Source organism: Sebastes fasciatus, chromosome 6, assembly GCF_043250625.1.
Source record: "Sebastes fasciatus isolate fSebFas1 chromosome 6, fSebFas1.pri, whole genome shotgun sequence".
In the NCBI taxonomy this organism is placed as follows: domain Eukaryota; kingdom Metazoa; phylum Chordata; class Actinopteri; order Perciformes; family Sebastidae; genus Sebastes; species Sebastes fasciatus.
Window position 1 is genome coordinate 30,881,400 of NC_133800.1, and position 27,706 is coordinate 30,909,105.

At 40.5% G+C, this 27,706-nt stretch overlaps 1 protein-coding gene across 1 annotated transcript in view; it reads right to left on the reverse strand.

The window, feature by feature from the left end:
• Positions 1 to 8,711: 8,711 nt before the first annotated feature.
• The window catches only part of tmem8b (transmembrane protein 8B), a 44,907-nt gene continuing 25,912 nt past the window's right edge, over positions 8,712 to 27,706 (reverse strand). The window contains exons 7-13 of the mRNA XM_074639188.1: positions 27,288 to 27,384; positions 26,876 to 26,999; positions 21,878 to 22,020; positions 20,369 to 20,547; positions 18,858 to 19,004; positions 14,493 to 14,609; positions 8,712 to 9,814 (exon numbers count right to left, since the gene is read on the reverse strand). Of these exons, the coding sequence (XP_074495289.1) occupies positions 9,479 to 9,814; positions 14,493 to 14,609; positions 18,858 to 19,004; positions 20,369 to 20,547; positions 21,878 to 22,020; positions 26,876 to 26,999; positions 27,288 to 27,384 (1,143 nt within the window). The 3' untranslated portion in view covers positions 8,712 to 9,478. The remainder of the gene's footprint in view (positions 9,815 to 14,492; positions 14,610 to 18,857; positions 19,005 to 20,368; positions 20,548 to 21,877; positions 22,021 to 26,875; positions 27,000 to 27,287; positions 27,385 to 27,706) is intronic.

A 27,706-nucleotide genomic window follows, 5' to 3' on the forward strand; every position in this document is an offset into this window, starting at 1 on the left:
ACCTCTCTATTTAGAACTGGCCTAATTTAAAACCCTCCTTAATGATCAGTATGTAAAAGATTCAGACCAGTCAGATAGTGTTATATAAAGAACTCCCGATACCTATTCATAGATGATGATCTATGAGTTGCCAGCAATAACCTTGGAATAACACTTTCATTTCTATCTCAGGACCTAAGTGCTCATGGGACAAAGGAAACTGGATAATCAGCATTCAGCATGCACACATGTCAAAAAAGACTAAATAATTAGACCCCTGCTTCCTTGTTATATGTAACTGTAATGGATGAGCGCAACGACTCTGATGTGTGTTCAATTTATCTAATTTCAGTTTATTTGAAACTGACTCACAGGCTATTTACAAAGCCTGTGTACCAAACTAATCATGGATTATGTAGAGGAAAATAATCATAGGAAATACAGAACATAAAAATAATTTGTGCTCTGTAGATTTCTACAAAATGTTCTCATCATGTATGATTTCCTGTGTAATCTTTTGTAATGCTGTTTGAGATAATTGTGACCGGGTCTTGTATGTGGAGTCTGCTTCCAGTTCTAATAAACAAAATCCACAGGACATCTGAATTATTAATATCGGCAAATGTAATTTGTGGAACAATTCCAACTGAAAAAAATGGTAAAGAAAAACACTGTTCCCTTTGGTTTTAGTCACATAGTGAATGGTTTACATAGTTTCAACTAAACTAGCTGGTTTATATGTTTTAGTGGGCCTTTTTTTATTTTACTAGTGCAGTGCCCGTTCGTTCCTGGCCTGCCAGTTCGGAGCGCATGGCTGTTCAGAGCTGGCCGATTGCTTGGCTCCCGGTAGCCTCCTGGTATTTCTGCTTGCAGCGTTGTCGGGGGCTCGTGCCCGTTCTTAGAGCATGGCCGTTCGTAGCAGGTTCAGGAAGTGCTGCTTGCAGCAGTATCGAGAACCACTCGGTGCTCGTTGACTCCGGGGAAGAGAAGAAGAGTTTGGTTGTAACGTTAGTATATCTAGCATCCAGCAGCAAAACTAAAATGCACTCAGTGAGCCCCCCTGTGGACGATATGCTCGTAATTGCACCAAATTCAACAAAGCACTCCATGGGGTCCCCAGCAATACACCCACCAAGTGTGAAGTAGATTGGAAATACTGCAGGACATATTAGATAGATCAATATTCAAATATATTTTGTGTTAAAAGTTGAATTTGTAATACATTTTTATCTGCACATACAGTCTATAAACAAGACTAAGAGTAGCAGCTCTGTGAAGCTGTACTTTGGCACACAGGGATGGTTTGAGCTAAATGCTAATGTTAGTATGCTATCATGCTCACAATGACAATAACATGCTGATGTAAATCAGGTATAATCATTACAGTGTTCACCATTTTATTTTAGCGTGTTGGCATGGTAACGTCTGTTAATTAGCACTAAATACAAGCTGAGGCTGATGGGGATGTTGTTAGTTTTGCAGGAATTTAGTCATAAGCCAAAGTATTGGTATATGAATTGGAATTTTGACCTGATGATGACACTACATGAAAAGTCAGAGTATCGTCAAAGTGAATGTCTGTACCAAATTTCATGGTAATTTACCCAATAGTTTTCAAAACATTTCACTCAAAACCACAAATGTCAACCTCATGGAGGCGCTAAAGGAAAAGTTAGGGGATCACCAAAGTCAGTAGAATTCATCCAATGCACACCATGGATGTGTGAACCAAATTTAATGTCAATCCATGCCATAGCTGTAGAGATATTTCAGTCTGAAACACAATGGTGGACCAACTGGCATTGCCATCCCTCGAGCCATTGCTGCTAAAAACGAAGTTAATCAAAAAAGGCAACAAGCAAATAACTTACAAGTGAAAATAATCGCTGTAGCAAGTACATAACAAAGTAGAATTTAATACAGCTGCAACAAGGAGTCCCGAGAGACAACAGTATAGGATTTGGCCCAGGGATTTCTATATGTGATATTGATTGGCTGCACATGTCTGAGAGCAACTGTGTGGTCAGACCTGCAGGTGGTGGCTGTACAGTGTGAACTGGTTGCCATTAGGGATAACTAGACAGGACAGTGTCCAGTTAAACAATGCTCCCTTTAGATGTGCATTTCCTGTACTTTGATGTTACATCCCCTCCAAATCAAGATCAGTACATCAGCCCATTGGCAAAATTATATTCCACGTTTGAAACTCAATAGATTTCCTCCCGTTAACGGCAGTGTTCATTGCTGGGCTCGTTCCCCAGTACAGTATTTAACCTGCGGCCCCGAGTTAAAACTCAAGAGTCTCCTCTCTCCCTCCAGTCTCTGATCTGATTGCAGTTAAAGAAGAGCTTCTCTGCCTCCTCTAACTGTAGCTGTAACAACTTCATCACTGGTTTTCCTCTAACTTCTAATCTCCCCCATTGACATCCACTAATCTCTCATTTATATTAAAATCACAACTTTATGCAGAATGTCTGACTCATGAGGCAAATGAGGCATGTTACTGTTTCAAGCTCAATTTAAGTGAGTGATAGCATGATGGAGATGCAGGAAAAGCCAATGTTTTGCCCCCTGAAGGCTGTGCTGGAACACAGTTGGACAAGCTTTGACCTGTCCATGAAGAAAACGTATAAATAACTATTTGTTTATTTGCCGTAATCAAATTGGCCCATCCCAGATTTAATTGATTAACTCAACCTATACTAACCTATCATCATTATGGACCAGTATTTACACCCCAGAGTGCATCTAGTCCTATAAAATGGCCTCATATTTCCTGGTTGCTATGCAATCGTGCAGAACAAACATTGGACCTGATGACTCTCACCAGATGGATGCCAAAACCATTACAGATTGACCAACATGTTTAATGGTGGTAAACAGACACTGTAGGTTAAATTCATCCCTTTGGCTTTCTTCAAATTGAAACCCTTCTGGATGAAAAGAGACTGAGAGATGACTCATCAATCAGCTCTTCAGCGTTTCCGCTCTTTAGACCACATTATGCATCTTTGTGTGTTGACCTTGGGAGCACAAACTGCTTTTCTTTAATAGGTCCTCCTAGCTCTGGGATGCTCCTGATGTGCAGTTTTGAAGTGGAAATTGAATTCTAAACTTTGGAGGCCAAAACTGTATTTTGTTTGCCGAGGCAATTTGTTAGTGTTTGGAAAAAGTTGTTTTCATTTTCAAGAGTGTTCCCTCTACAACATTCAACAGCTCAACAGATGCACCAACACAACAGCAGACCTGCAGGCAAATTAGTGCAGAACTTGAGATTTCGGGTAAGTTGTTTTCATGAATTTAAACTGTAAGCTACTATTAAAGGTTTTCTATATACGGAAATCATAGCATATCTATTGCCTCCCCGCAGATCTAGACATGGCGACGGTTGAGCCGGCAGATCACAGTTAACGCTGCTAACAGGGCAAACTATGGCAACAGTGCTGACAGAGCTAACAGTTTTTACCTGAGGGTGGGCACTACGCTCCAGCGACAACGGCGTCGGTCAGGACGGCGTTATCAGCTGTAACCGCCGTATGAGAGCAGTGCAGAGTGGCACGCTCACATGCACTAACATGCACTAAAAGCATGCACGGCCGGCCCGGCTATGTAAACAAAGCACAGAGGTGCTACACTTCCGTAATGACGCCATTGGTCGGGACGGTGTTATCAGCTGTAACCACCGTATGAGAGCAATGCAGAGCGGCGGCCATGAGCTAGCCAGTGTGGTACGCTCACATTCATGAACATGCACTAAAAGCATGCACAGCCGTATCGGCTATGTAAACAAAGCACAGAGAAGCTTGGATTACAACACACACAGAGGGAGAGTGACTTCACCATACGTACACACACACTAGATGCCGACGCTGTTGTTTGACAGGTCACGCAGGCACGGGTGAGTCCGCGACTTGTAGCAAGTCGGTTTATACAGAAGTTAGGTTAGCCCGCTACAACAGTTGCAATGGCAACGGTACACATAACAATGGCTGCTGCTTCTCACCATCCTGCTACATTGATTTGAATGGGAACGTCTGTTCTACTCTTATTCTATTTCTATGGATGCAGCAGACTGCAAAAACTCTCTGATCGGGCGTTTTCAACAAAAAAATGCACTGCAGTGTGCCTCGCTTTTTGAACATGCAGAACTCGCTCTGTCTGATCAGGGCCTTAGGCTACTCTGTCTGCTCTCTTGTGTTGATTTTTAAATTCACATTCTCTGAGCTCTAGTAATGCTACTACGTACCACTAATTAGTATTGAAATTAATATGACTTGTCTGCGTGTCGGCTTTGTAATTGTGCTTTAGTTAATTTAAATTCAAAGTTCTTTTCTCACATGGTAGCATTTTGTCTAATTGTTGTACTTTGGAACATCAGCAGTATCTGTTGTAGTGAAGCTTGTGTTGTCAACACACGTCTGTTTCACACCTTTCTGCAGGGTTATAATTAAATAGCTTATACGAACTTGTAACACATTTGACAATTTATGAATGTGTTAAGAATTACACTTCATGCAAAATGTTCCCATTAAAGGATTTTGTGATTTTGTGTCAAAGTTAACGCGATAAAAATATGTTTTAACGTCACCAATTTCTTTAACGCATTAACACAACGTCTCCCCTTTACAGACATGCCCACTTTATGATAATCACATGCAGTTCGGGGCCAAGTCATAGTCAAGTCAGCACACTGACACACTGACAGCTGTTGTTGCCTGTTGGGCTTGAGTTTGCCATGATATGATTTGAGCATATTTTTTATGCTAAATGCAGTACCTGTGAGGGTTTCTGGACAATATTTGTCATTGTTTTGTGTTGATAATTGATTTCCACTAATAAATATATACATACATTTGCATAATGCAGCATATTTGTCCACTCTCATCTTGATAAGAGTATTAAATACTTGACAAATCTCCCTTTAAGGTACATTCTGAACAGATTAAAAAATGCGAATAATAATTAAATATTGTCTTCGATTGACAGCCCTAATTCTTGGTCATATTTTGGGAATATTGACGGCTCTCTGTTTAGGTTACAATTGTTGGAATGACAGTTCTTTAGCAACAATAGCAGCACGGCTGTAGGAATGGTAATATCAGTCTGTTGGTCGGTCTGTCCACTTTGATCCAGGCTGAAATATCTCAACAAATATCTGATGGATTGTCATGAAATTGTTCAGACATTCATGTTTCACTGAGGACAAATCCTACTGAATCTGGTGATCTGTGACTTTCCCTCCAGCGCCATCATCAGATCAACATTTTTAATTGTCCAGTACTTGGTTTAGGATAAAGTACCTGCTAAACTAAAGACATTCCCATCAACCTGTTATCATGCTAACGATATAGCTGCTGAGCATCAGCTGTTGTTGTAAGCATTATATCAAGCTGATGTTAGCATTTAGCTCAAACCATCACTGCTCCAAAGTAAAGCCTCAGAGCTGCTGGCATGACTATAGACTTTGATGAATGAGGTAGACCAGCAACATGTAAGGTAAATAAATTAAATAAAATAAGTAGGAAAAGTAATTTCTTGGTGCAGTGCGTCTCATCATATTTCAGCCCAGTACTGTAGCTCTGTATTCTGCACAGCAGGATTTACCAAAGGAAAAACAGCCATGCAAAATAAGGCGAGCTGAAATTGCTCCAGTGCTGCACGCAGGTTATGGTGTGTCAGAGTAATAATCCTGTTAGATATGTTAGCCAAGAATCCATGAATACAAAGAGGGTACTTTCTTTGATTCCACGCGTGGTGGAAGTACAGGGGTATCCACTGTTTGAAATGTCAATATCTAAGACCTTGTCATTTTGGTGTAATTTGTGTCATTAAGTGCAGTCACAGGCCTTTTATTCCCACCAAGGGGTGCACTCTGCACTTGGAATATTGAGTCTCTTATCACACAAATTTTCCATTACTTGGCTTTTCATTGGAGTGGCAGGGCAGTGACGGAGAAATATAGTTTTGTGTTGCTTTAACCATGTGTTTCATTTTGCATTTCAATGGCACTTTATTTCTCCTTTCAATATCACCTGAATCCTTTTAGAGTAGTGTTCCTTAAATTACCTGCTGGAACTAAAAAAGGGAAAAGGGCCAATTTATATTTCTTTCTGATGAGACGAAGAGAGCTACAAAGACTCTTTTAAATATATAGCTTGTGTGGGTTGTACCTTGTTCAGTTTAATATATAATCATAAGAGAAGGGATATAAAGGATATAAATGAAGCATGAAGCAATTCCACTGTGTATTAGTCATATTACTCCTGTTTCTTATTTAGAAACACCACTTGACTATAGACATCTTATTTCTTCTTTTCTTTTAGATAGAGTGAGACAAGAAGAGAAGTTAATGTAAGGACTTTAAATCGTCCCCAGTGACCTCATTCTATCAAAGCTCAACAGAAACACTCGGAGTAAAGAATTGATGCATAATTAGCTGCAGCAGTGGCAGCTCTGGTAAAAATGAGGAATTAGTTTTTCTTTTCTCCTCTATCTTGCCCTGTAAATAAATGCCTTGCTTGCAAAACTTGAAAGGAAAAATGTTGATTAGGTCACTGGAGTGAGGGTGTAGGTGTGTGTGTGTGTGTGTGTTTATTTTGTATCACTACAAACCATAAAGGCAAAAACACACTTACAGGCCCACGCTTTCTTGCCGAGAGTTAGATGAGAAGATGGATAGGCCTATACCACTTTCATGTCTGTCTGCCGGGAGACACTTAGCACAAAGACTGACAGCACAGACTCCCCCCAAAGATTAAAAAATCCACCTACCAGCACCTCTGAAGCCTCTAATTAATCCATGATCTTTTTTGTTGAATCAACAAAGTATAAAACGACAAGTTCTGGTTTTACAGAGGGGTTTGTGCTGCATAGACAGGCTAGCTGTTTCCCTGTTTTCAGTCTATGTGCTAAGCTAAGCTAACTGTTTCCTGACTGAAACCAGACTGTATATAAAAAGTGGACGTAGAAACCGTGACGTCACCCATTGGTTTGTGGACTGCCGTTTTTGAAGCCTTGAGTTTGGCATTTTGGCCGTCGCCATCTTGGCTTTTTGCAACCAGAAGTGACACGAGAGGGTGGAACTAAGTACAACCGAACGCTGAATAAGACATTTTTAGGCGATCAAAATGTTACAATTAACTTTCATGAACAGTAAACACACTGTGAAAGGGTTAAAGTTGTAAGACAAAAACACGGACAACTCCCAGACCGGACAGCGCCGTGGTAGAGACCTGTCAATCACAAAGTAGCCATCCCTTGCTTTATGGTCTATTTGACTCTAAATGGGACCATAATTTACTAAATGAACATCATGCTGTATTGAAGAAGACTTGAAACTAGTGATTGAGACCATAAACTCATGTTTAAAATGTTTACTGAGGTAATAAATCAAGTGAGAAGTAAGCTCATTTTCTCATAGACTTTTATACATTCAAACTTCTTTTTGCAACCAGAGGAGTCGCCCCCTGCTGGCGGTTAGAAAGATTGCAGGTTTAAGGCACTTCCGCGTTGGCTTCACCTTTCAGAACTGGAGGTTGCCCACTGACTGAAACCCATTCATGGTCCCCAGAAGATGAAATGCAATCACTTTGATCACCTGACCTTTCATCCAGCGCCATCATTTGGTAAAAAATGTAATTTTATCTAATACTTTGGTTTATGACCAAATACCTGCAAAACTAATTACAATCCCATCAGCCTCAGCTTGGGATTAGTACTAATTAGCAAATATTAGCATGCTAACATGTCAAACTAAGATGGTAAACATGGTAAAAATGATAAACATCAACATGCTAGCATTATCATTGTTAGCATGTTGATTTATCTTAAAGGTGCTAAATGCGAGATTGGGAGCATTTCTATTGCCTCCACATGGCTCCCAACATGGTGACGGCTGAGACGGTGGCTCGCAGCTCACTGTGCTAACAGTGTTTACCTGAGGGGGACCTGGCAGGTGGGTGCTACACTTCCATGATGACGCCATCGGTCGGGACGGCGTTATCAGCTGTAACCGCCGTATGAGAGCAGTGCAGAGTGGCGACCATGAGCTAGTGGGGCACTTCACATGCATGAACATGCACTACATATGCTGCCGGCCCGGCTATGTAAACAAAGCACAGAGAAGCTTGGATTACAACACACGCAGAGTGACTTCATTCTCTGCTTAGGTAGACTTTACTCCTCTATATCTTTACATAGCAAATAGCTGTTAGCTGCTATATTAATGCTCTGAATATCATATAGTGCACCTTTAAGTACAGCCTCACAGAGCTGCTAGCATGGCGGCAGACTCATAAACCTGTTTATTAGTGTGATGCCAAGGTCAGGCACAACCTCCAAACTTAGCTTGTAAAAAAGAGTGAACGATTTCATCTTTCTTTTCTCATATAATTTGATAGAAAAAGGCCGGGCGTGCACACAGGATGATGAATACTGAGGAGCTGCTGATGAAATAAGGCATAAAGCAAAGAGCCATATAACTCTGTCTTTCCTTATATAACAGAGAGGCTACATATCAACAGTGTGCTCTGAAGCTGCCCTCATACTGCTGCTCTGTAGGAGAATTATTTATCTCCTGCTCTATTCCTGGGAGGATGTTGTTGACGGCGTCTCATCTCACTGTCTGAGTACCACTGGCTTCCATTAGGGCACGAATTGCAATATGATGTCTTAGTGGGAAGTTCACCAGTTGCTCTATATTTAAAAGCTTCGAAAGCAGGAGTGATACTGAGGCAAGAAAGAAAACATTTATTGTTTATGAATGTGGTGTCACACAGGTCCTGTCAGAAAAGAACAGGGAGGTGAGGTCTTGGTTTGAGGTCTCTGAAATATTCCTGCCTCCCCTCTTCTCTTTCAACAGGCAGCTGGACTTTGGATTTGTTCCCGTCAAGAACAATCTGCACATTCGTGTAAAAGCGTTACATTGCAATTGCAAAAGACAGTCTAACATTCCACATGACAACTACGTTTTACATTTGTGATGCCCACTGTAGTTTATATTGTTATAAAAATTTACAGAATAACATTTTTGTGTCTCAGTGCAAAAGATATATTTGAAAAGAATTTCAGAAAAGCCGTGCCCTTGATAAATGTCCCCCCACGTCTCCCCCTGATCTGTGCCCCGACAGGAAAATAATTGGCCTGTTTACAAGACCACCAATAAATAACCAACAGAAGCAGTTGTACAGTCACCGTCAGATAGCAGCAGTGTTTCAGCTTTGACTTTAAATACATATTCACAAACAACAGTGTGTCACTGTACACCCACAAGTCATCAGAACAACTTTAACTATGTATAATAATAATTACAGTTGTATTGATAGCAGTTACCATGACAATAACAACCAAAAAAGAAAAGAAATCCAATGTGTCACATCTGCATTAAAGTATTTACATTGCTTTTTCAAGTTCTGTGGCTTAATTTCCCGTGTGTGAATTTCCCAAGTAAAAGAAGGCAATGAAGTGTCTCTAAGGTAAAAGGCTGGGCGTGGGGAGTTTATCAGCTGGTGCAGATGCTGTTGATGGAGATGATGGCGGGGTCCACCAGGCCCAGCTCCTCGTGCTCGTTAACGCACAGCTGATAGCCGCAGCCCCGCCTACGCTTCAGCGGGGTCACCTTGGCGTCGGGCTTGGCGCGAGGCGGCAGGAGGAAGCCCACGCTCCCTGCGATCAGCATGTGCCAGATGCTGTGGATGTAGAAGTAGTTCTCCTCCGTCTCCACGAAGGCGTAGAGGGCCACGGCGGACGTGGCGATCATGGTGCCCGGGAAGAGGAAGAACACCCAGCGCTTCCAAGTGGGCGGGTAGCAACGCCGCCGACGGATGGTGCGCACCGTCTGACAGACACATAAAACAATGTTTTCAACTTCACCATTTAGACCTGTTTCTCATCAAGTTAGCAAAACTGGAGTAACGATTAGTTTTACAGATTCCTCATGCCTGATTTACACTGCAGGCTGCAATTCCGCTGCTGTACGACTATGCGTTCTGTGCGGGCACCTCTTGCGAACGCCAAGCACACATAGTACTGCGGCGGATTGTGTGTCGCATGTAATTGTTTTTGACTTGGACCCAAGGTTTTCAAATCCTTTGTTAGGCGGTCTTTGATTTATTTGATAGGCGTGATTCAATAGCTCCATATAAGTTTGCCCCAACAAAACTCCATGGCTGGAAAAAAAAATGATGGAAGAGATGGATGATGATGAGGAAAGAGAGAACCAGATGAGGAGGTGTCATGTAACCTGGCTCTGATGTCCAATCAAACGCCACGTCTCTGCAGCTCTCTGCGAGCTCCGCAAGCCATCTCTGCGGCTCTGCAGAAGCTCTGCGCAAGCTTTTCCGCAGAAGTATAAATTAGACATTTTTCAATACATGTCTTAAAGGTGCAGTTTGTAGAATTTGGCGACATCTAGCGGTGAGGTTGTAGATTGCAACCAACTGAAACCTCTCCTGTGTGCCAAGCGTTTAGGTTGACTACGGTGTCTGATGCGAAAAACGCGAGTTGCCCCATCTAGAGTCAGAGTTTGGTTTGTCCGTTCTGGGCTACTGTATTGTAACCGTTTCAAATATTCAGTATTGATATGTATCGATACTTTGATATTTTTTGACAACACTAGTTGAAACGTATGACCAAACTGTTTCTTTGAAATCAAGAAAACCTCCCGACAAATTGCAGGTCAGCAATAAGTGTTGAGATTTGGGCGATTTAAGACATTGTCTTCGCTAGAAACTGAAAAATAAAATGTTCTGTGTTTTTCTGTAATTAGTCTCAAATGAAACAGTCCTTTCCAGGAAACTTACTAAGAAATAAAAGTTGCATATCAATTTCTTTCCGGAAAATGATTAGGAAACTAAGGTACCCAAACAATTTTAAAGTCTATTTCTTTTACAATTGATCTCAGAGGCGCCTGTGCTTAATGTTCTTCTTTCCTTAATTTAATGAACGCAATTCATGTGTAAATCGGATACTGAAGTGGGAGATCACACAGGGAGCAGTCATTCAAACATGGAGAGCAATGGGATTAGAGTGGGGGGAGCAGCAGGCAGTTATCTTTGATTGGAGGAACAGAGAGACGGGATTCTTCATAAATCTCTGTTGGTTTTATTGTCTGAAATTTGCATTCATGTCTACCGCTGCAGTATAAAGTCCGTCACAATGATCATAATCAACTGATTGATGTTTTAAATTGGTCATCAGCGATTGGCCAGTCACCGCTATTCTGTTATTTATGCTGGTGTTCACTTTGGCACTAACTGTATATGATGTCTCTATTTGTTTAATACAGAGAACGTGCTCCTTCGTTGCTGAACGTGTGGCACAGAGCGACTTGGACATTTTATTTCATTTCTTTCTAAACAGCGTTTAGAGAGTGCTTCATTATTGAGTTCAGTCTCTATTTTCATCGCTTCATAAACACTGATTGCTTTGCATTAGATATTTTCCCCAAAAACATTACCATAAAGAATCCCAACATTGTCGAGGGAAATGTAAGCCGTTCATGAATGACACAAATAATTACATGTATTCTGGCAGTAAAACGGCTCTGATTAAGTTATTATGCTGTATACATTTTAGGTTAAAGACTCATAATCTATGTGAAGCCAAGTGAGGAAAAACAATGAAATGTGTTGTTACTGCTCCAGTCCCTTTGAAACTGCACATTTTTTCTAGTTAAGACAAACAATTTCATACCGGGGTGGTCTTTTTTTCACGCATAAACAGAGATCTCATTTAGTTCGGAGGGTTCGGGATATTTGGCATTGACAGATTTGAACTTCTCCCCTTCTTCTTACTGCTCCTGACACCTCTGCAAAGCAGCAGACGCTCTGTGCCCTTCACTTGACTGATCTAATTCGGTTGTGTCTGGGAACATTCAGAATGCCAGGCTTTGCAGAAACATGACAAGTTGAAATGAAAGGGCTCTTGTAGGAAATGCGCGACGCTCAAACTCCGAGGTGCAGAGCAGAGGAGGCAGCGCTGAAACGCAGACGCGCGCTATTGAACAGCTGATAAATTATGAAGCGTCAAGTAATCAAAGCGTGAGCACAGGGTTATCTAAAAAAACAGCAACATTAGCATGAGATGCAAGTGAGCTTTTATGGAAAAGTTGCAGTGCTGAGTTAACTATTGTGGCGGTTCATCGCCATATGAAAGATTATGTCTCTCTCTTTCAATCAGTTTGACATTGCACAAAATCTGTGTATACTTCCATTCTGTAGATGTTGTCATAGTATACCAGACCTTGATATTTTACATATGTCAACAAGTCATCTATAATTGAATTACAAATGTGCCAGAGCCTTGGGAAAAGCAGCCAAAGTGGAAGCCAATGGCTTTATGTAAATACACTCACATTTGAATGATACAGTGCGTGAAGTCTGAAGCGCTATTGTTAATCTCAGAAGAAAAGAATGTCCTCCACAGCAAAATATACAGTCTCATACCTTCGGTGCTAAAACTGGAGGGTTTACACGGAAAACACCATCACAGTTTCCGTAGGATCCTCCAGCTCACAGACAGATAAGTCTCAGAGCTACAACTCCCACACTTTATTCAAAGCAAAGCTTTCTCCAAGGAAGCCACAAACCTTGTTTTCAAACTCATGTCAGAGGTTTGGTGTTAAAGGCTCTTTTTTCCAAGAACCTTGCCTGAAAGACTATTATTTTTTATCTTCTCAGTTCAGGGAGCACATTATGACTCGGAGAAGAGTCAGTGGAAGTACAAGCTGACTTATAATGGAACTACAACCCATGACTAATACCCATAGGCTGCAAAACTTTTAAAGCCCCTTCCATGCTAATGTAAAACAGCTTCATTGGTCAGAAGCCCACAGTTTTTAGCCACCGCACATGTTCAGGCGCCATGTTCCAGCCCTAAGCTTAAATGATGGATTAAATCCTTTTACACTTACTAGCATGAGGAACAATAGAGGGACGGTGCTGACACATTTCATCTGCATGTTTGAACAAGCTTGTCTATGAATGTCAAACACACATTATGTATTAAAATGGATCATCTTTTATCCTGTGTAAAAATCCCTTGTAGACCATTTGTTCATATACGGTGAGAAGTAGGCTAACATTTTTTTGGGGGAAAGTCTGTCTTTACCTCAGAAATATAGGATTAAGAAGCTAATAATCTTATAATGCTGTCAAACAAGAACATACTGTGTGTTACAAAAAGGCTTAGGTTTTTGCTATATTCCCATTAACTGTTTTAACTTTGAATGATAATTTCTATAAGCAGCAGCAAGGCAAGGACTAATTTTCCTGACGTTTAAATGATTCAAGTTTCAATTTAAGAGTAAGAAAACATTCAGAAAGCAGTGAAAATTAAGCACAATTTAATCTATTAGGTTAAAATACCCCCCAAATAAATAAATAAATCATAAGAGCCATTTGAAATTGTTAATCGCATTTTTCAACAACCAACTCATATATAAAATGCCGCTGAGGTCAATATGACCCCAGTGACCGCTCCAGTCGTCCGGTTATAAATGCGCCTCATGAACTCGGTGTGTGGTGTAATATTTGATGAAACACCAGCAGAGACTCCGGTATAAGAGGAGTCATGGTTTGGCATCACTTATATACCATTAGTATCTTAGTGTACAAGTTTGATTCATGGAGCTAGCTGGCGTTACCGCTTCGTTGATTCATAGCACGCTACAGTAGGTCGCTAGCTTTAGTCCGTAGCATACGTGCTATCCGACTAGCTAGCTAGTAGGCTCATACTTGCCAACCTTCCCGATTTTCCCAGGAGACTCACGTTTTTCATTGCCCTCTCCCTGTTTCCTCCCAGGGTCACAATTCTCCCGCATTTCTCTGATTTATGCAACATTTTCACACTTTTTTTCCCTTTTCGTTATCTCAACCTGTTTTTGGCACTGACTGTACAGCGTGTACAAGCCAGACTGTTTACACCTGGACGGCATTAGAGCCACACCAATTGTCTTCTCCCAGCAGAGGAGAGCTGCACTCGCTGCACATCACAGAATCGTAGCCAAGCCGAAGTGGCGCGAGCCATTGGAAATAACGTGTTTCAGGGCGCAGTGGTGCCATTGTCGCATTGTGAGTGAGAGATGGAAAGAGAAATGGAGAGTACTAAGAGGAAGAAATACTCAATCAGGAGCAAATCATGAATGAATGAAATGAAAACTGATGAATATAAGTTTATACCAGAGATTTATACGAGTTCACACCAGAGGGGCCAATTATTCAGTTTTCTTTCTGGAGAATTAAAAGTAAAAGTAGAAGGTAGAAAGGTGGAAGTGAGTCTAGAGCGACTGATTTCCAAAGCAACAGCCGAGAAATCATATGTCAATATGTAATTTAGATGTGTACATTAAGAATTTATAAGTTTAACTAACCAGTATTTCTGGTGCTGACTAGCGAGGGAAGCAACGTTTAATTGTCGACTGATCGCGCACATGCACGTAAAGTCATAATGGAGTAAACCCATTTTAGCTGTAGGCTACTGGTCTGCTGTGCAGTAAATAGAAAAGTTGCCCTTACCCATGCCACGGCCATGATGCCCAGAGCGAACAGGCTGGGTCCCAGCAGGTTCCACAGACCGTGACGGTCCAGCTGCAAAGCCATGGACAGAGACATCGCCCCCAGCAGATACAGCACCTTGACAAGAAACACATGGATCAATAACAGTCCTCCATAAACACTGTTAACACTGTTACCTCCCCTGTAAAGAAGCGGGTCAGTACATCTCACATCGCTGCTTTTGGAGAGAAAAATACTGTAAAAATTCAAATTTTCCCCTCACATGTAAGAAAAATGGTGCCAAAAAGCTTTGCAGTCTTTTAGTAATGATTAACGGTTACTAAAACACCGGGAGGCCATTCTCAGTCACCGTATGTGGACCTACATTTTCATTCTTTCTGCACCTGTGTCCTGTTTTTTGGAAGTGAGAGTTCTACTTTTCCTCACACAGCTGCTGCATTCATGGAGGTCTAGTGTAAAAATGTGTTGCTGCAACAAACAAAAAAAGCCTGAATGTACCACATTCAAGCTTTTTTTTTTTTTTTTGCAGCAACACATTGGCCACAAACAGGCAAGAAAAAGAAAGAGTGGAAAAAAGTTTTGTGGGTGTAAGTCAGTTCAACTGAATAGTGCAGTGAGGGAGAATAGAAATAATCATTTGAGTCACTGTGGTAATACACTCTGAACTCTAGCTTGAAAGGTGTTAACAGTTTGTTGTTGGCTGCTTGTTAACTAGCCAGCGAGCTGATTTGGAAAACTATATTTTAGGGTGTCTGTGAATCTGTGTATATGACAAAAAACAAACTGTAAACGCGAGGGTGTGCAGTGCTTATGTTAAATATTTACAGGTTTTTATGCATTTTTAAAATATGTCATGATGTTGTTTTTAAATATGGTGTAAAACTGGGTTATATGTAGCCAATAAATCCTGCGGTCTATATCAGAGCTAAAGCATAGAGGCGATGTTGAAAAGATGCTCAGTGGGTAAAGATTTACATCCTGTGTAGGAACGAATGGGCTTGGGGCACTGAAGTCAGAAAGTATTGAAAGATGATTTGATGCATTGTTGTTTGTAAGAAAATATGCCAACCTTATCCTGTAATGATAACAGCCACTACAAGAGCTGGCTTTCATAAATAACATGCAAATCTGTGTTTAAAAAACGGTAAAAAGCGTGACATCAGTTTAATGTATCAGTGGGGGAACACAGCACAGAAAATAACTGTTGAAGTGCTTGCAGAATAATACTGAACTGAACTTCCTCTCTATGTGTGTGAGAGCCACAATATAACAAAGAACCAAACACTGACAATAGAGGCCCATGCTATAAATAATGCCATTTTAACTTTCTTTTTTTTTTCTTTCAAGCTCACAATTTGACATAAAGCCACAGGATATAAAAGAAATAAAGTGAGAGGAAAAAAATCAATAAGCTGTGCTACACATGCTTCGGGAGAACTTAAGCCTGTCCAGGATGCCTGAGGTCTGCATTCTTCTGTCTGGAAGGGACCGTGAGGAGAAATTGGGGATTTTTGAGCGGGGAAGGGATGACCCGCGCTGCAGGAGAACAGAACTAATTGGCACAGAGCACGGAGGAGGGGAGCAGCGTGGTGCAGCCCGAGGACTCTGAGCAGCAACAGTCATCAGTCATACTGCACCGCTGGGTCACGCAGGGGCGCCCAGACATGCATGTATACATGTAATGGATGCAGGCATGAATGCATCGCTTCACCATTAATGGTGTTTCTGCATTATTACATGTGCTGATTTGAATGAGAAAACAAAAGCAATCGATAACATTATTACCCAAAATGTCAGTTTTATACATCCGTCACATTTTAAAGATCTAGCACACTTCACGTAGCTGTGCATACACTGTTTTTTTTTTTTCAGTGCAACCAGTGGGCTACCTCCAGATCTGAAAAGTGAAGCCAATTCTGAAGTGCCTTAAACTTGCATTCTTTCTAATAGCCAGCAGGGGGCGACTCCTCTGGTTGCAAAAAGAAGTCTGATTGTATATAAATCTATGAGATAATGAGCCTACTTCTCACTTGATTTATTACCTCAGTAAACATTGTAAACATGAGTTTATGGTCTCAATCGCTAGTTTCTGTTTAACAGAGAACTCTCAGCTTTATAGTTTCTGTCTCAACCGCACTTCATTCTGTTTTAGTCCTGTAATATTCTTGCATATCTACATTTGCACATTTACTACCTCAATTATTTTTTATTGAAGAACAAACATTGTAACTTGCACACTTGCTAATGTATATAGTGAGTTATTCTACGTTTATATTTTTTTATGCTAGTTGTAGTAGTCGGGTATATTTATAGTGCATTCCAATCTTTATATTTTGTAATCTATGGATATATTTCTCTAGCGTTGACATGTAGATTTTATATACTGTTTCTGTATATTGCCTGGATAAGCTGTTGTAACACAATAATTTCTATCTATCTATCTATCTTTTAAGTCTTCTTCAATACAGCATGATGTTCATTTAGTAAATTATGGTTCCATTTAGAGTCAAATAGACCATAAAGCAGGGGATGCTTTAGGGGCGTGGCTACCTTGTGATTGACAGGTCGCTACCACGGCGTTGTCCGGTCTGGGAGTTATCCGTGTTTTCGTCTTACGACTGTAAACACAGTGTGTTTGTAGTTCATGAAAGTTCACTGTAACATTTTGGCTGCTTATTCAGCTTTTGGTTGTACTTAGCTCCACCCTCTCGTGTCACTTGTGGTTGCAAAAAAACAAGATGGCAATGGCCAAAATGCCCAACTCGAGGCTTCAAAACAGCAGTCCACAAACCAATGGGTGACATCACGGTGACTACATCCATTTCTTATATACAGTCTACAGACATTTCAGATTTTACCTCCAAATAAAGTGGTTAAAATAATCGGGCTAAACTGTTCTAATTGTCTTAAAGCTCATATTTCATGCCCTGCTGTACCCAGATCTCAGCAATAAAATTGGTGAGAACAATGTTATCATAACCTCTCAATAAAAGAGGGCCAAAAATACAAAGACCCAAGTTGTAATAAAACGTAATTATCCTTTAAACTGATTTATCTGATGCAACGACCTTCAGCAAATTGAGATTAACAAATCGCCTGTAGCAAAAAAAAGTCCTTGCTAGATATTCTGCTGACATATTCGTGAAGACATACACCTTTGAAGGTCCAAAAGTCACAAACACACACAGTATCAGGTGCTCATGGGTCCTTCACCCTCTACTGCGGTCATGGACTTAAACAAACAAACGCACGCACACAAACAAACAAACACACACACACACACACACACACACACACACACACACACCGTCTCTCTCTAGTACACAAACACACACGGCTCCACTTGCCAGTCCTGACATGTGCGATTTGATTAGTGACTGCGTACTGCAGCGCTCAGCAAAAATGAAAACTCTAGAGGACAGCAGATGTTCGTATACGCTCCCTCCCTCCCACTACTCCGCCCCCTCCCTCTCCCCCGTCTCTCTGTCTCATTTATGGACATGGACACACACACACACACACACACACACACACACACACACACACACACACACAAACACACACACACACACCCCCACACGTTCCCTGAGACTGCTCCATCTTGGTGTGCAGCCAGGGAGTGACCCAGGGAGAAGGTGCACCTGTTAGCGTTTACTGTTATCCACCGCAATATGTCAACAACAACCGGAGAATTTAGCACCAGGCGTCGCCGATTCTAACACATTTATCTTTTCATTATTAACTAAAAATTGAGGCATATGCGCTCCTCATTTATGTCGCTCCTTCACAGCTCTACAGCTCTACTTCTCGGCCCTCTAATTCCTGTTTGCTTCAGGGTTTATCTCAAGTTGTCGACCACTAACGTGGAGCTCTCGGTCCAGGGGCTGCCAGACTGCGACGGGCAGAAAGACGTCTGAATCACTGCCTACATCTCATATTTTGTCAATCAAATCAAACAGGTCTGGAGTTGCTCTTGTGAATGGCTGCCTCTCCATTTAGAGACACAACAGCAACAATCAGAGCCTTTTGTTGGCGGATCTAAAGGTGGGGCTCTACATGGTCTGTTTCCATGAGCCACTTGTTAAATAGCAGCAAAATAATCTATATTAAATGATCCGGTAGCTCACGGCTCTTACACTTTGTCATGACCACTTGAAAGCTGTGCATGTAATGTAGTGTACTCAGCTTCCCATATCGTAAAGCTCACAAGTTTTATTGAAGTGGAACATCAGGACAAATGTGCCTACACTCACTGCTCTTTGACAAACTACAGCTCCATTAAAATACTCATTTTTCCTTTCAACTACATTACTTGACTCTCCTTTAAGGATAAGGAGGTAGAACTACAGTTCAATAGACGCCTACCTGTTTGATGATGGACTTTAGCCTGGCCATCGCGATGACGGTGACCCACACCGACATGAGCGACCCGAGGAAGTCACAGAACTGCAGGACGTCATACTCCATGATGCAAAAGACCACAATACCCGGCTGGTCACATGCATGGTAGAACTGTCAGAGGAGAGGGGGAAGTGGTTAAACCAACGAACAGATGTATCACAGTTTTGTTCCTATAGTGTTTGGAGAGCAACGATGACGTTGACATGATGAACACGTGACTGCATCCACACAATAGGATATCTAATCGTAAATATTGAACATGTTTAATATTTGCAAATTGAAATCCGTGCGGTTAGGATGGACTTCTGAGCTGATCGGAGGATGTAAAAAAACACTCTTAACAAACCTCACACCACAGGAATATCTGGAGAGATAATATTTAGAATTTTTTGCTGATGATTGTCAGGAGGGGGGAATCGGGCCCGAAATCGGCTTGATTCTCGTGTAGTGTGTGTACTTTGTATTGTTTGACAAATGTTATGCTGTGGTTGTTGAATAAGTGACAGGTCTTTCTGGTTTGGTCTAAATTTAGCACAAAATTGGTCTTTTGTTTTAGTCACCACTCTCTAAAAACATCTGCTTTTGTGTGTTTGTACATGCTTTAATCATTTCTGACATTTCTAAAATTGCTGTTTTTCAACAAAGTGATGGTAAAAAAAATCCATCTTTTATTTTCAACCAAAACTACCCAGATATTAGACATCTGGTGTGAGAGGGGCTGTGTTTTTTTCCAGCCTCTTTCGCACAAAAAGGCGTATAAATGCCACAATAATGCGCAAGGCGTTAATCGTGTAATAAGTACGCCTTTCTTGATTTCCGCATGTCATTTGTACGCCATGTATCCTGTACTGACTGCAATGTAAACTCATCCACATATAAATGCTATGTGGAATAAAAAACGAAAAAGACCACTTTTGGAGGGAAGGTAGGAAGGTGGATGGGCCCAACAAATGCTGGACTTTTAAACAGGAGACCCGAGTTTGAGACCAGTGTTGACCGGTGTTTTGTTTTGTAAGTTACGTTAGTGACGTTTGTCACGTGATGATTGTCACATGTTTTTATTGACGTTTGTGACGTGTTGTCCGTAGTTGAGTTACATTGTTTCTGTACGTTTTTTACTTAGTTTACGTACTTATTTTAAGCCCAACCATGACATTTTTCCTTACCCTAACTAAGTGGTTGTCTTACCTAAACCTCACTGTGGTTAACTGCTCCTCATTAAACATTTCCAAAGCCAATTCATATTTTTAAATATTTTGAATTGTCTAAAGTTTGCATCCATGTTTACTAACTTGCAGTCTTCAGACAGAAAATTCTAGTTTAGTTAAGCTGCAGATGAAGCGGTGACGCAGCTTTCCAATTGTTTGTGCTGGTATCAGACCCAAAAATATTTTATAGGTCAACTCTGGGTTTTTTTTGTTTTCTTTTACAGAGGATAGAACGTGCACCACTTTGTTTGTGTGTCAGTCACTCACCGTGGAGAAGAACATGGTGAAGATGTAGACTGAAGCCTCCAGCAGGTAGTGGCTGCGGATGGCGATGGCCACGGGCGGGACGAACATCAGGTTACTGAGACAGAGCAGCAGCGTGGAGAGGAGCTGGAAACTGTAGGAGTAGGCCTCCGAGTTGTCTGTGCATCCCCAGCCATCCCAGCCTAACACACACACACACACACACACACACACACACACAGTCAGTACTGTACTGTATGATGATCTGAGAAAGTAGACATCTAAGACCTTTTGTGTTTGCAAGCTTTTTAGGTTGGAAACAAAACTGGTGTTGAAGCGGTTTCCGACTTCCTGAAACTCTAAATAAACTTTAGGAAGCTCTTCTTAAACCTTTTGTCTGAATGGATGAGAAGGATTTTTACTGCGGATGAATCAGTTTGTTTCAAAAAGCTCGTCCCTTAAGAATTTACTGTATCTCTTAAAATGGATAAAATATTTATCTCTCAACAAGATGAATGCTTCATCGGCCCTTTCTTATAAAACAGACATTCCTCTGTGAAAAAACAATCAAGAACAGATCTGTGTGAAGTTGTTTATCCTGTAAACAACAGAGCCTCCCGGAGTGAACTCCCTCCTATGGTAACACCCTGCCTTGCCACTTGAATTGGATCCTTATCAAGTGGTGGATTGGATAAGACAGTGCGAATTAAATATTCCTGAGCGCTGTTGAACGGAGGGTTTGCTGTGTGAGACGGGCCAAGGGCAAGCGCTGAATGCAAAGCGCCTGCCAGGGAAGCAGTCACACATATGAAGTATGACAATGGATTTAACTGAAGAGAAAGCAGCTCCGATAAAAGAAGATCAAAGGCAGGATTTAAAAAAGCCTCGGAGGACATGCTTTGTTTAGCTTCATAAGCTCATCTTTTATTGAAAAGCTGTTCGTAATTAAGGGTGTGTTTTATTGGCTTATATTAGGAGATTAATACCAGGCCGCCGTGTGACTCATTGGACAGCGGCACATATAATCTAATTGCCGTTCAATTCTGGGAAGAGACCTTTGCCATCCCACCTTGCTCTCTCCCATTTTTCTTGTCACTCTGCATGATGTATTTTCCAACAAATTACAAACTCTTTGCCACAGTGATGACCCAATTTCCTCACAGAAACTTTTATCTTATCTTGTATGCAAAAAAAGCTTTGGACTGCTGAAAATCACTTCCAATTATTAATTCATGGTCACGCTTTTTGCTAATTATTAATTACTGATAAATAATTAAAGGCATTGTTGAGTATATCACACAATTACTTCTCCACTTCTATCAAACCAGTTGCTTTGTTTGTTGATAACTCTGTTTGGCGAATGCAATTTGAAAATAAAGCGGACATTAAAATAGAATTAAAGAAGACATACATAGTCTGAATTTAGTTCACATTCGAATTGAGCACAAATTCAAATCAACAAACAAAGAGGAAAAGAGCTCTCCATGTGAAACATACACTGACAATGCACTGCAATCGATATTAAAGTGTTACCTGCTTTGCATTCACAGGCAGCATAAAGGTAGTTGTTGGTGCGCAGAAGCTTGCACTGTCCGTACGTCCCACAGTCGTTGATGCATGGAGTCAGGTATGCGCGCATATACACCTCGGCGGTGACATTGGTGCACGCCTGAAATCTGGAAGAGTCACAGAGAGGCAGAACGTTCACTGGTGAATTCAGACGGTATGGGGGAAAAAATTTGCTACGGTTTCCCCTTTAAATGGAGTTCAACTGACATATTCTGCACTACAGCTGGACTCCAGACTGAAATATCTTAACAACTACTGGATGGATCGCCATGAAATGTTGTACAGACATTCATGGTTCCCAGACGATGAGTCCTAATGACTTTAGTGATCCCCTGACTCTTCCTCTAGTGTCACCAGGAGGTTCACACTTGTGGTTCTGTGTGAGATGTCTCAACAACTATTGGATAGACTGCCATTCAATTTGGTAAACACACATTCATGACCCCCTCAGGATGAACTGTAACAACTCTAATGATCTCTTCGCTGTTCATCTAGCACCATCATCAGGTTCAAATCTCCAGTTTATCCAATACTTTGGTTTATGGGCAAATACGGGAAAACTATTAACATTCACATGAGCTTCAACTGTATTTAATGATAATTAGCAAATGTTGCTAACATGCTAAATTAAGATGATAAACATGTTAAACATTATACATGCTGAATATCAGTATTATCATTGTGAGCATGTTAGTATGCTGACATTTTTTCACTCAAAAAAATAATATATATATTATATTAGATATTAAAGTATTTAATAGCAATTAATCGCATGATTGTCCATAATTAATCGCGATTAATCGCAAATAAATCAAATTTTTTTATCTGTTCAAAATGTACCTTAAAGGGAGATTTGTCAAGTATTCAATACCTTTATCAACATGGGGGTGGGCAAATATGCTGCTTTATGCAAATGTATGTAGATACATATATATTTATATTACGCGTTATTATTGCGTTAACTTTGACAGCCCTAATATATAAAGGTGGAAATGATGCTGCAACACAATCAGATATAAACAATAAACAATAGAAACACCATTATACTGAATCAAGCGAGAAAAAAATAACACAAGCCGCAAAAAAAGAGAGGAACGATCAGGTCAGCATACGAGGAGCAGAAAAGAACAAGATAAGAGACATTAAAAGAGCAAGGACTGAGATAAAAATGACAGTTTTTAGCCTTTCTATTCATTTTTAACAAACATTTCAGCAACTTAAAGTAGTTGGCAAAATCGTACATGAACACAGTGAAAGTGGCAGTACTGCCTCTCCACTTACAAACAAGAATATGATATCTACCCAAAACAATCACAAGATTAATAGTACTGTATCTGAAATGCTTGCAAGTTATCCATAAAATAAATGATATCAATGTAAGTAAATGAGTGAATGAGTGTTATACACTTTTAATGACCAATTATGGATGTCAGCCCAAAACAAATTAGTGTAAGAACATTTAAAGGACAAATGGTCAATGGTTTCAGCTTCTGGAGAACAAAAGATGTAAGGGTCCATTTCAAATTTAAATCTTTTGTGTAGGAAATCACTGACAGGGTAAATTGCTGACATTATTTTAAAATGGGTTTCTCTGACTTTAAACAAAGGATTTGATGGATAGAAAGAAAAGGACTATCTTTAAAGGGACCTCTATATTGTTCACTGCGTGATTACAGCCCCACAGAGTCTGTCAGTTTGGCTGTAGTCTCTTGTTTTGTTGTTTTATTGCTTCAGCACAACACGTTGGAGATCAAAATGACATTTTAGGGATGTCACAAGTCAGAAAACTTTACTCTGTTAAGCTTGTGCAATCTCCAGAAGCAATTACAAAAGTAATCATCCTCAAATTATGTCTGTGCTTTATAGACCAATGAGGAAGCTCTACTGTGATAGTTTAACCTTCATTAAGTATCTCAATTACAGCAGGTTGGTACCCCATTTGGAATTTTTCACAATACCTGCAGTAAGAAAGAGCTCCATTTTTAACATCTTCTTTTTTTGTATTTGTAGAGAACTATTTCAAACGTAAGGTAACATTATTTAGGGATTTGACGGCCTGATAGAGGTTGTGGTTATGCAGCTAACTGTGGCGTACAAACAGCTGCACACCCACCTATACATAATGTGTAAATCTCTGATAAAACATAGGATAAAAGACAGAAACCTTGGCATAAATGTGCTTGTGTTGTCTCTTTTCTAATTGCCAGTGTAGACAATCAGTCACAGAATGAAACTCCAGGAGGCAACAAATGTGTTTCTTTGCCTCTTCCCAGAACCCATTTTTTAATTGGCACAGCTGCTCACTTCTTCATCTGTAAGTTGTATCACTCAACTTAATTGTAGCCTTGAAGAGCACCTATCATTCACACTACCTCTTTTCTTCTCTAACGAGACCTGATTAATTTAGCATGTGGAAATTTGTGGTAAATCTAACACGCGGCTCACGTGAACGTTTTCATACCTCAGCAATGCTCTCATGTGAGGATGAGGCCGTGTCCCGCACCATCTGTTATTATTTGTTTAGTCAAATTCAATTGGAAACTCCCGAGTGGCCGGCGAAAGAATCTGCTTAATTTCATTCTGTTCACATTTTCGTGCCATTAAGGGTTCGGCAAAAACAGCTCAATCTGCTGAATAGCTAATACTTAAGAACTTGTGAATAACATTGCGTTGGACAACTTAATGGAAACATTTCCCCCTCCTTCTCTTAGCGACGTTTCTCATAATGACTTTAAACAACCCTCAGAGCAAGGGAGTGTACTTATTGCACTCAAATGTGGATTAAACTGCACATATGTACAAATAAAGATAACAACATATGTTCTAGTCAAGATAAGATAAGAGCTGTGCTCTTTATAAATCCCTCCACATATCTAGTTGGTGCAATGCATTATGGTCTGCTTAGTGTACTAAAGGTGGAAAAACTAGCGTCTCCTTTACAAACACATTTCTACTGCTAATCATTTTGTTTCAATTTCCAAATATGCAAATGTTGAGATATGAAAAATCTGCTTTTGAACCTCAAAATCTAACCCTCCTCCATGTCATATGCTAGGTGAGCACCAGAGGCCCATTTATGAAGCCAATCCCAAATTAATCTGCTGGGCGACAGATGGGAGAGAATGTGGCTGAATGAGGGAGGCAGCGCTGTTTAAACAGCGAGCATGGTGTCTTCATTAGAGCACTGAATTATTCATTCTGTTAAATAAACTAGTGATTGTTATACAAAGATGCTTTTAAGAAACACTGAATGTCCTATTTTGCAATTGCCTTCCTGTAATTGACAGCAAATATTGTCTCACTGAGGTTGCTTTGGGCTGCTGGGACCAAGACGAAGAATTGATTATGAGACTGTCAAAAATTTATGAGCAACAGTCATTCAACCGGGTTTCAGTGAATTTCTGCTTGTAAATGATGTTTTGGAGACTTTCTGGGTTGACTTCTCCAGAGAACACAATTTACACCATTGTTTCCATTTTAAAAGGTTTTCTATAAAAGAAATAGTTCGACATTTTGGGAAGTACGCCTAGTTACTTTCTTGCTGAAAGTTAAAGCCCTGACACACCATGTCTGGCCGCCGGTGAGCATCTGTCATCCTAGTTTTTGTGGTGTGTGCCGCACCGTTGGCACTCATCGGCTCCTGTTGGCGTTTTTTTGGCCGATTCAGCATCGGTGCGAGACATCACTCTGATTGGCTGCTCAGCTTAAGCGAAGCAACGCAAAAGAAGAGAAACATAAGTGAGGAAACAAGCAAACGACTAAAGTCAAGAGAGCAAACACAGAAGGCTCTTCTCATTTTTCATCTTCATCTCATCTGATCATTCCAATACACGGATTTTTTCACAAAGTCATGGCCATCTGGAATGAAGCTAAGCGGTGAGTGAGAGTGGTGTGAAATGGTCAGCAAACGCCGTTTTGTTTCATGTACGTCTCATCAACAACAGCTTGTATATCTGCTATCGTCATGCTGCCGGTTTCCCTTTTTGAATGACCAATACAGACTACCGCCACCTGCTGGTGTGGAGAGTTATGTTAGAACATACGTGCTAGTTGGACGTTGGCTGTAAACTGAAGTGTGTTCGAGTGCAACTTTTGAGCCAAGACTCAGGCGACGTGATGCATCGCAACAGTCAGCCTTCGTCGTCGCTAGTTCTTTGATGTTGGTTTGGTGTGTCTGGGCCTTTACACGAGAAGATGGATACTAGGGATGGGTGATATGGCCAAAATCTTCTATCACGATATAGGTCATTTCATTTCTCGATAACAATATATATTACAATATCGCATGTTTTCTGAAATGAATATGAAATAACCACATGGTAAAGCCTACTGTTCTATACTCCTGTGTGAATTAAATACTTTAAATAAATACCTTTAAATAAAGTGCAAAATATAGAGAAAAAAATTTATAAATATAGGCTTAGCCTATATCGCGATAGAAACGATATAGAAAAATATATATGATATATCGTTTTGACGATATATATCATCATATTGCGCAGTCCTAATGGATACCACTCTCAGGTCTGGAAGCTACCACCAGCAGCTGGCTAACTTAGCTTATCATAAAGTCTGGAAACGGGGAAACAGTTGGCTCTGTCCAAAGGTAAAAAAAAAAAATTCCTACTGGCACCTCTGCAGCTCACTAATTAACACTTTATATGTTGTTTGTTTAATCCATAAAATCGGGGATTTATTATTTTTAGACTTGTTTGTTATGGAAACTGCCAGACAACTGGCTTTTGTACGGATTAAAGAAACAAGATATAATGTGTTAATCAGTGAGATGGTATCGAACTTCAAAATCGCATCAAGAGAGTGAAGAAGCATCTTTTACCGAAGTGTCAACAATTGTAGCCAGCAGTCTCTTTTCATGAATAATTCTAAATGTAGTAAAGTTCTCCAGGAGTGTAAGCATATAGGATAAACAAATATCTATAGAAATACAGAAGCCTGTCTCACCCATGTTCAGTGGCACACAGAGAGCGCAGACTGAGGTACCAGATGCCTGTTTGTGGGTAGGGAATCCTCAGTTTGGTGATATTAGCGGAGGCGTTCACAGACAGGAAAAACCCGGCCTCCGATTCTGCAACAGAAGAAATCGATCAAAGAGTTTAAAACTGAAAGAGCTTCACACTTATTGGAAACAGCATTAACAAGAAAAGGTTATGTTTTCTGAAAAAAAATTACATTTAATCACTTCTGAAATTTTGCAGTTAAAGCAAAACAAAAGCAAAACAGCTGGAGTAAATAGTGTATGAATAGTGAAAGTTTTGGGAGTTGGAAAAAGCATAAATTACTTGTAATATTCTTATGGAACAATAAACTGTTTGTTAATTTGGGGGGTTATTTAACAAAGTTAAATGTGACATACCTGATTCACATTTCAATGAGGAGTTTTCCCTTAGGAAGAGAGGCATCCCGTGGTTCAGGCAGCCGAACACGGTAACATTAGCTCCTCTCAGCGTCGACTGCGGGAGGAAACACAATCACATGTCATTCATCCATCCGACCATCAACCATCTGCTGCCATCACGCCGGTGAGCTAACGTTGTTCCTGAGCACTTCAGGTCTCATTTCAGCCGTGAGATAGTAAACTTTAAAGCTAACACATCAAGTGAAACTGCTCTCCCTCTGTCTGCCTCAGGCACCTAAATGAAGATGTTGGCAGTTTATCTCCTTAAAGCATCAATTATACATTAACACACTCAGGCATTAAAAAAAAAAAAAATCCTGGGGAATTATTCAAGCGTTGGGAGCTGCATATGCTTATACAAATTGGCTCATTCTGCA